This window comes from Lycium barbarum, chromosome 1 (assembly GCF_019175385.1).
Source record: "Lycium barbarum isolate Lr01 chromosome 1, ASM1917538v2, whole genome shotgun sequence".
Classification (NCBI taxonomy): Eukaryota; Viridiplantae; Streptophyta; class Magnoliopsida; order Solanales; family Solanaceae; genus Lycium; species Lycium barbarum.
The window spans coordinates 163508833-163518823 of NC_083337.1; the positions used below are offsets into that span (position 1 = coordinate 163508833).

Below are 9991 nucleotides of genomic sequence, written 5' to 3' on the forward strand. Positions count from 1 at the left end.
GTAAACTTCATATTTAATTTGTAGAAAATGTATATTGAGTTGTAAGTACTTTTAAACTATGAATGTACTTCATTCCGGAATTGAAATAAATTATATTCGAATCTATAGCATCTCTATAATACAACTCCCTTTAGTGGCGTAAGGTGCTGATTGCTGAAGAAAACCAACTAACGTCGCTAGTGAACATGCTACTGATGATTGAAATGTAAACGAAAAGTTTACCAGTGGCGATTCAATAAGCAAAAATTGTGAAATCTGCCTGGCTAAATTTGCTTATTTTAGCCACTTCAAACACTTCATAACTCAACACTGCAAACTAATATAGCCTTTGCACAAACAAGAATGTCTGGGAATTGGAAAATTAGTGAAAATCCCAAAATGATAATTACATGAATTTCATCTTAGCAAATAAGTTGTATTGGTGTTGATCTTAACTATGATATGAAGTTCACTTGGCACGTTAACTTTCTAATCATCATTACAAATATCTTTCCAATTTATCACAAATATAAATAGGCCCTTACGTTGTGTTCTATATGACCTCTTTCCTTTTTGGAGGTTTTATAAAAGAATAGCACCTTTATATATTTGTAGAGTGCTATTTAATTTTAACATTTTTATATTAGCGTTAATCACACGCTCTTATAAAAATGACATAATACGTCGCAAATCACAAAATTCTAATGGGGGTAATCTTAGATATATGTTATTCCATATATTTCTTCATGTTTGTCAAAGGTTTTTCTTTCTGTCCAATCAAACAATGTCAAATAAATAAAGTTGATGAATGATATTTTAACGTATAACATTTAAAGTTCTTGACCAATCAATAGTACCTCCATTATTCTTGTAATAGAATGTTGATTACCATTACTATTAGCGGCCTAAAAAATAAAATTGAGCGGGCTAGCCACTTTTGGACCTCTTTTTAATGTTTAACCATCGGTTGAAATGTAACCGAAAAGTAATAAGTTTTTAGCTACGATGACCTTTTTTCCTCCTCTTCTTCGTTTAAAAGCGGCAGAGAACCACTTCTTCATATCTCCACTTCTTTGCTAGAGCTTGAACTGCACTATTTGAAATTTAGGAATTTTACGTATAATTTTGAAATGACACAATTCAAAGTCCAATAATTTTTTTTTTGGAAATTCCAAGAAAAATTCACAGCTTTTCTTCATATTTTAGCGTCTAAACTTTAATTCCGCATTAAAATATTTAAACATTGAATACTTTTAAAACACCGGGTGAAACTTGATTGGCAGCCCAAAAAGTGCCTATTTGCCAATTTTGTCCTAAAAAAAGAAGAAATTGCACGGCTTGTCCTTCAAAATGGGGTAGTCTTTAATTTTTGGCCTTCCAATGGGCTGGTCTTTAATTTTTATTCTTCAAAATTGAACTTATGTCCCGCGAGACATAAATTATGTGATATATGATGCGAAAATATAAACTTATGCTTCGCGTAATAATTATTTGTCTTGAGGATAAAAATTGAAGACCGGCACAAAATAGAGACAAAAAGGCAAATGCCCGGTGATGGTTCAATTGGGCTACTTTACTAACAGGTCCAGCCCATTAGTAGACAAATTTGGTTTTTGTCGTGTCAGAGTCCGTTTGGCGCCATTACCAGTGAGTGTTGGTTAGTGTTTGGGCTGTATTCGAGTTAGGTGTGTGACGTGGTGCTTCCACGCGCCAAAAGACCCCCATTTCAACGGTGCTCTCTGTTAGGCGCCAATAACCGATTTAATTTCTTTCTTTTCTTTTTTCAACGATTTAATTCCTTTTTTGGATAATTTGTTTCTTAAAGTTCCTATAGTAAAAATCCTATATTACTCAATTTAAGGCATATGACTATAAGCATGAATTTATGTATTTTAAACAAGTATTGTTAAAAATAATAATACAGTAGATTGATCTGAGAATCAATATTTAAAGTGTTAAAATATATTTTTGTATTGATTCTATTAAGACTTTCAACTTTTTTTTTTTGTCTAGACAAAATACAATAACTAAAAAAAAATCGTATTTTGAATTAGTTATCATGTTTATACTTTCATGACTTTTATCGCATGAAGTAGCTGTAGTTATCTAACAATGTTTTTTAATGTAATCACATAATTGCTAAATTTTTTAAGTAATTCTAAAGTTCAACTATGTGTTATGTAAATTATACTATAAAACACCAAAGATTTGGATACAATCTTGTCTATAAAGAGACCATTTCACTAAGGTTTTCCGAAAACAATTGTACTGAATAAGCAAGTTCAATATGTATATGCAGTTTTTTGCCACCTCATAAATTGGCAGGTTAATCACTAAGTCTTTGCAATTGTTATTTGTCAACCATTAGTAAGTATTTGCAACTGTTATTTGTCAACCATTAGCACAACTCCGTTTAGCATTTCCCCTGCCATGTGAAGAATTGAAAGTGGAGTGTAACCAATACTCCTTTAGCACCATTAAACTAGGAGTATCATTTATCAGTTAGACAACATTATAAAATTATACCAAACCAATTTAAGAATATTTTGTTAATTTAATTATTGTTTACAATTTAGTGTATAACTTTCGCAATCTCAATGTTGTTACCGTTATTACTCAAGTAAATTTTAATTGTTTTCTTATTTTAAGACTAATGATAAGAAAAATGGAATATATTCTAATCTATAATTGATAAACAAAGATTAGATGAGTTGACCTTCTTTGAATAGCATAATTCTTCTTTAAATTTACATTACAAGTACTCCTTGTTCCCTCCATTTACATATCCTCACCATTTTGTTTCTTTGTTCCGTTTCCTTTCCCTCGTTTTCTCCCCTTTCTCTCTCTTCCCGCTTTTTCTCTATTCCTAACTCAGATCTCATCAGGAACCCCCCCCCCCCCCCCCACCCAAAAAAAAAACCAAGAATTTCCCAATTCGGGTGATTCTTGAATTTCGTGTCCTGGTTTTCCCTCTTCTTTCTTGAATTGAAAAATCAAGAATTTGGGAATTTTGGTCAGCTTGAAAAGAAGTAAAGCAGATCATGCAGCCACATAAAGAGCTAGCATTCACATCGAGTAAACCGCCGTTAGGAGACTACCACAGGTTTTCTACTGACCCACTTCATCAACAACCTGAAGGCATCCTTGTTAAGTCTACTGTAAGTGTTACTATTTTTCATACACTACTAAAGGGTCTCTTTTTGATGCAGAATTTTGTCCCTTTGATTTTTTTTTTCTTGGAAAATCTGCTGTATGTGGTTGTGTTGTTTATGTCTTCAATTGGGTTTGACTTGAATTTTGGTTGTATAAGTGTGGAAAATTCACTAGCTTATAGGGGAATTTGGTGGAAGTTCTTTTTTTTTTTCCCCTCTCAAGAACTTACATTTCTAGCATGTGATCTTTCTTGATTTGGATTGTAGTCTTTATTAATTTAGCTGTAAGGTTGGAACATTGTGCCCTTTTATTTTAGAATTAATTGATCTTCTGGTTTTATGAATGTCTTAATTTCCATAAGTTAGAGATATTATGAATCGATGTAAAAAGTTGTACCGGTTTCTTGTTTTTTCCGCTATTAACCTACCCGAATTGCTATTAGGTTTCTTCCATAAGTTGGAGATACAATTATGAATCCATGTAAAAAGTTGTAGTAGTTCTTGTTTTTTCCGCTACTAACCTTCCCGAGTTGCTATTAGGTTCCTTAATTTTGTGATACAGGACTTCTGGATAGTGTGAGATTTTGAAGGAAAAACATGAAGTAGTATCTAACTTTCAATAGAAAGGGGTGATTATATCTGCACAATTAAGAAGGGAAAGTCAAGATGTGAATCATAATGGATGAGGAGTCTGGGGTTTTGAAATGCAGAAGCTTGTCAAATGCTTGGCATATATTAAGACGGATTTGTAATTCTTCCCTTGGCATTGTGCTCCAGTGAATCATTTTAGACTTTCAGGATGGCCTTGATTTGCTGCTAAAAACTCTTGATGTTTAAGAAGGAATACGAAAGAGTTGCTATAGTCTAGACTAAATTCTAAGTTAGCACGAGAATAATAGTTGCATTAGTCTCTTTTATCCTCCAGTTTTAATTTAGCATGTCAAATTATTAGTATGGCCCAAGTGTTTTCCCTGCAGACCAATTTCCACAAATGAAGGACCTAGATTGGGTTGGTTTAGCATTCCATAATACCCAAAAGAGAGGAAATAACAAGAAAAACAATAGTTTTGAGGAACCTCCTCAATGGTAGACGTATTTGTAATTCTTTATTCTAGTTGAGATTATGGGCTTTTATTGTTGTGGATCTTTTAATGCAGTTGCTACTGGAGACGGTTTTAGTCTGTTGTTGTCTGAAGATAAACACAATCTCACGGTCTGTATCAAAATGATTGATAGAAGTAAGAATTCTTTATGCTGTTTGATGGAGTTTTGGTGACGGGTTGACAAAACTAGATCAAATTGAACGAATGGTAAAAATGAAGGTTGATCTGATTTCCAGAGGGTGAGGTTCTTGGTTTGAAGTAAGTCCTGTATAAGATTGTGGGTAAAATTGAATGAGATTTAGAAATTATTGGTACAGTCAATTAGAATGCAAAGAATCGTTTTAGCAAACACATGGCGAACGGTAATGATGGTATGTTGGAACAATAATGAATAGAGGATGGGTTGGTTAGTTAATTTATTTTGTATGCTTAGGGAAAGAAAGTTAGTGCTATTTTGTCGATTCTGAGTTAGGGGTGATGTAATCAAGTTTTGGAGGTCAAGTAAAGGTTAAAAAAGCTTTACTGGCTGAGTCGGTTTCTCGTTTTGTGCAAATTGCTTGGAATTGGTTTCGATAATTGCCCAGCACGAGCAGCCACATGTTATAGCTTCATATGAGTCTCACGTGGAATCCATAAGGCCTCATGGGGTATGCCAATCGAGAAAGAAAATATAGGAAGCATTAATGGAAATTGAGAAAGAAAATATAGGAAGCATTAAAGGAAATAAATGCATAGTAACTAATGAGCTGCAATGTTCTATTACATTTATCTATCTCTCTCTCTCTCCTCTGCTTATTCTTTTACAAGAGGCCCGCTAGTCCTCCTTAGTATGAGATTAGCAACTGGTTGCTTCTGGGAAGCATCTAAAATGTTGCCACTACATAGAGATTCAGCATACTAGTCCTGAGCTGTCTCTCATGCCCAGAGAAGCGGAAGCAGTAGCAGTTAGGCTGAAGTCAAGCCGCGTGATAGGTGGCAAAGGATACCGCAAAGGACTAAGCCACTATTTTCATGTCGAATGTGGTCTACTTTACCAATAACCAGTCAAATACCAAACTGTATACAGTTTCAGTGAACTTTTGAAACAATCAATGAGATTGATCAGACAAGTACCAAGTAATATTATTTTTGTGCGGCTAATATTAAGTGTTTATTATGTTCTATTTACAAGATCCTCACAAGATAACTTGACTTTGTTGATTTAGCCGCTGATCAATTTAGTTGAGCAGTTTATAGTGTCTTTTTATCAACTTCAATTCAGACACAATTTTTGTTAAAGCTCTTACAATTTATTGCTGATGGGAACTTGGGGATACTTATTGTCTTGATTAGCCACTGAAACGGAAGAGTGAAACAGCAAATTCCGAACAGGGAGTTGGTGCACAGGTTGCTGGAGACACCAATAGTCCAATGCAGACACCAATTTCAGGGAAAGCTGGAAAGTCACAGAAAGTGCCTAGGACATCAAAGGCCAGATCTGCTGCTCAAGCTGCTACCTCAAATTTAGGTACAGAACAACAGATATCCAACCAGAAGTTTTATCAGCATTAGTTTCTGCATCTCATATCATCAATATAAAATACACCATTCTAATATTAATTTGACAGATTAGTAGTTTGGATAATTGTAATCTTTGTTGTGTCACTGTCACCCCATCTTATTGTTTTTCATTTTCTCTGAGGCACCCACCATTTTATAAAACACATAAGTTTACCAAAGAGATAACTTCTTACATATTTCAAATTACAGGATCTCCTTCAGGCAATAATGTTACTCCAGTTGGTCCTTGCCGCTATGACAGTTCCTTAGGTAAATTAAACCTTTTACTACTTTCGGTTATTAATTTGCGTCTGTTAATCTTTACCTGTCCCTAGGGGTATGAATGTAGGTGGAGGTTGTATTTCTGTGCTTGGGCATTTGTATGTTACTATATGACATTTTTTTTCTTGAATTATTTGTTGTACAGTATAAATATATACCAGAATTAGTAACTTATGACTTCCTTTCTTGATTCATTCAGGTCTCTTAACAAAGAAGTTCATTAACCTGATCAAGCATGCGGAAGATGGCGTTCTAGATCTAAACAAAGCTGCTGATACATTAGAGGTACCTTCCTCGCAGTAGATACTACATAAGCCTGTATTATGAAATTCTACCTGCTTACAGATCTCTTCCTTTTAACAGGTGCAGAAACGGCGTATATATGACATCACAAATGTCCTGGAAGGCATTGGTCTGATAGAAAAGAAACTCAAAAACAGGATCCAATGGAAGTATGGAAATGTTTATCCAATAAATATATTACATTGAAGTTGCTTATCATCTAAGTTCCATATTATTCAAGATCATTCAATAAACAAAAGTTATGACTCAGTTCTCTTATTACGTAGGGGTTTAGATGTCTCAAGACCGGGGGAAGTTGATGAGAGTGTTACAAGTTTACAGGTAAGAAGAACTATCTTAATGCTTGCCTTCTTCCTCATTTTGTTAATTGCCAATTGGCCTGTCATAATCTGCCAAGTAGCCTGAGCATAAGGGTTTCAGTCATTGGTTTGTGCTTCCTTTGCAGGCAGGAGTAGAAAATTTGACGATTGAAGAAAGTAGATTAGATGAAAAGATAAGGTTATCTTCTGATGCCTCTGATACAATGTTCAAGATTTCTTTGCTTCACCATTATTTAATATTCAAAATTTGTATTTATATTGGCTTGTTTCAGAGAAATGCAAGAAAGATTAAGGGACCTGAGTGAAGATGAAAATAATCAAAGGTGCCACATTCTTTTGCTTAATCATGAACCATCACTTTTCCTTCTTTATTCTTGATAACTGATCTCTTCTAAATTTTCTTCCTAAAAGATGGCTTTTTGTTACTGAAGATGATATAAAGAGCTTACCTTGTCTTCAGGTAATTTTAAAACAGATGCTTTTGGTTTTTTGCTTTCATTTCTTTGTAATGCAATTTTCATCAAATGACCAATGCTCTGATGTAAATTTATTGCTCTCATCAGAATGAAACGCTGATAGCTATTAAAGCTCCACATGGCACCACTTTAGAAGTCCCAGATCCTGATGAGGTAACTGCTTTCTCTTTAGTACATAAACGTCTTCTTTATTATTGTATCAAATCTACCAGTCATTTAACTGGTACCTCAGCCAATTTAAGTAGCAGTTCCACATGTTTTTCATGTCTTCCTTGTTTCCAATAGGCTGTTGATTATCCACAAAGGAGATACAGAATAGTGCTTCGCAGCACCATGGGACCCATTGATGTTTACCTTGTCAGGTGCTTTTTCCTTCTTACTTCAACTGCCTATGAAATTGAAAAGATTAATATGTTGCTTGAGAGGATGGAGTGTTTAGTAGCTTCACATTTTTAAAGGCAAGGCAAACTTTATTGATTTAGGAGGGGGAGTGCAGACAAACTTTGTCTAATTCTTTGTTTCGAAAATTTTTGTTTAGTCAATTCGAGGAAAAGTTAGAAGAGATAAATGCTGTTGAGGAACCATCAACCATGCCTTCAACATCAGGTTTCAATGAGAATGCAGCTGCAACATTGCCTGCTGAGGATGGCGGAGTAGTTGAAGTCGGGACGGAAGAACAAGAAAATCAAAGAGGGTGTCAAGATGTTGGTACTTCTCAGGACCTTGCGAGTGGAATTATGAAGATTGTTCCAGATGTTGATGTGAGTTTCAATTTTCAAGCCTTAAAAAAATTAAATAGTTCAGTGTGTGTTTGAAGCAAGAAAATTAGGAAAACGAGACTAAATCAAATAGTGCATTTTGTCTTAAATAAGTAGGTATTTCGTAGAACATCCAATGCAGTTATTATGAATTCAAATGAGCAATTCAAGGTGTGTTTGGTTACAAAATGTATTTCAATTTTCCATGTTCGGTCAGTTGAAATTTTGGCAAAACATTTAGGAAAACAAGTTCCTTAAAAAATGGGGAAAATGACTTGCCTAGTGGAAGTAAGGAAAACAAGTTCCACAAATGGCATTCCTCATTGATTGTGTCTTCCCCACACTCTAACACACCCCATCTTCATCCCCATGCCCCCACCCCTGACTCCCATAGTATTTGTCTAGGTTGTATATACAAAATGCCTTTAGGATAATTTTTTTTGCTTATGTACCGAACACAAGAAAATAATTAAGAAACCCACTTATTTTCCTGTAAAACATTTTTCAAGAAAACATTTTCCTTCATACCGAACACACCTAATTGAACATAGTGCATTTTAAGTAGGTACTGTATTTCGTAGAAACATCTAATGAGCAATTCAATCACTTTGGTTTTTCAGTTACTGAATTTTTCTTCGGTCCTGCAGAATGAAGCAGATTACTGGCTTTTGTCAGATGCTGATGTTAGCATCACTGACATGTGGAGAACAGAGTGTATCCTACTAGTTCTCTGTTTCATTCAGTTTTAAATTTTTGTTTCTTGCTATCAATGAAAGTTATCCTGTGAATATAGAATCCATGACTAAAAATTAGCTGTTCTTGACTGGAACGAGTTGAATGCAATTCATGAGGATTATTCGATTGCGGATGTCAGTACTCCACGTGCCCAAACTCCCCCATCCAGTACCACTGAACTGCCTTCTGCAAGTACTACTGGAAGCTGAGTAGTATTTCCTGGCTTGGTTTTCGGATGAGTGCTTGTGCTTGGTGTTCAAAATGATCAATTCTCCATCAGCAAAGGTGATGCTTTGTTCTCGGTATAATAAAAGTTCTACATTGAATTAATTCATCCTCTGTATAGCCCCTTGAATGACCTAAACGAAAGAACAAGTGCATCCAGGAGCTTTTCCAGAAAGGTCCTTCAGGAAGTTGGCAGTTTGATGCCCAAGAAATGAGCTTCATTGTACAGTTAGTATATAGTATATACCATTGTACTTGTAGTGGCAATAATCAGATGGTTCAACTGCTGTCTAAATTCACTGTATTGTCTGATTTCTTGCTCTCTATGGTCTTAGCTTTGAAATCTGATAAGATGATTTTTTGTCATATTCTGATGTCAAGAAAATTTGATTTAGTACACCGCAGTCTCTTAAGGCTTCTTGTTGCACGGCTAAGTTGTCAAGTTGCCATTTTCTCCATGTTCTTAAACTGCAAGAAGCGGGATGCAGTTAAGTGGAGAAATTTGAGAATGCTATGTTAATCTTCACCTTAATTATACAATGTCATATTTCACCTCTTTGGAAGTTGTGACTAGTGTTTTTGATTAAAATATTTTAAGCAACATTTATAACATGAAGTCACGCTATTTCGGATTTGGCTTCTCTCCATTGCTTATTGTCTCCATTTCTCCAAGTTTTTACTTGGATGAGAAATATGTCCCATTCTAAAATTAATGGTTTTGATTTAATTAGGTAAAACTAAGCCTTAACTATGGTTAGAATAGATGTTACTCTATATAATTTTCAGAATTTTTGATAGTTCCTCATACAAATTCCATGTATGGCGCTAAACATTATCCCAATATTTTAACACCGAGATCCTGCGTCAAAGAAAATCTTACAGGATCTTTCATGGAAATAAAGTCTCCAGAGATAATTGTTAGAGCAAAATTCAACTAAAAGAACACGTTAAAATTGAATACAAAAAGAGGATATTATGTGTTTGTAAAATTTTCCAAGTATACCACCATTAAAGCAGTTGAAAACAACCATTCTCCAGTTAATTAGCTCTTAATTTTTTTTTATTTTTTTTTTTTTTATGGTAGCTGGTATTGTAGGATTACCGAATCTTCTGGGAAAA

At 34.6% G+C, this 9991-nt stretch overlaps 1 protein-coding gene across 1 annotated transcript; it reads left to right on the top strand.

Annotated features, from left to right (window-relative positions):
• Positions 1 to 2774: 2774 nt before the first annotated feature.
• Positions 2775 to 9504, top strand: LOC132603894 (transcription factor E2FB-like). The gene is made up of 14 exons (XM_060317200.1): positions 2775 to 3137; positions 5567 to 5741; positions 5984 to 6043; positions 6255 to 6340; positions 6419 to 6507; positions 6625 to 6679; positions 6804 to 6856; positions 6951 to 7001; positions 7090 to 7138; positions 7242 to 7307; positions 7440 to 7516; positions 7693 to 7915; positions 8560 to 8626; positions 8726 to 9504. The coding sequence occupies exons 1-14, from the start codon at positions 3021 to 3023 to the stop codon at positions 8854 to 8856; spliced, it is 1299 nt and encodes a 432-aa protein (XP_060173183.1). The 5' UTR covers positions 2775 to 3020; the 3' UTR covers positions 8857 to 9504.
• The last annotated feature ends 487 nt before the right edge of the window (positions 9505 to 9991 follow it).

Excerpts from the sequence above, each read along its gene's own strand:
- LOC132603894 (XM_060317200.1), top strand. The coding sequence starts at position 3,021 with ATGCAGCCACATAAAGAGCTAGCATTCACATCGAGTAAACCGCCGTTA. Across the intron at positions 6,680-6,803 it reads AGAGTGTTACAAGTTTACAG|GCAGGAGTAGAAAATTTGAC; the intron begins GTAAGAAGAACT and ends CTTCCTTTGCAG. Across the intron at positions 7,517-7,692 it reads ATTGATGTTTACCTTGTCAG|TCAATTCGAGGAAAAGTTAG; the intron begins GTGCTTTTTCCT and ends ATTTTTGTTTAG.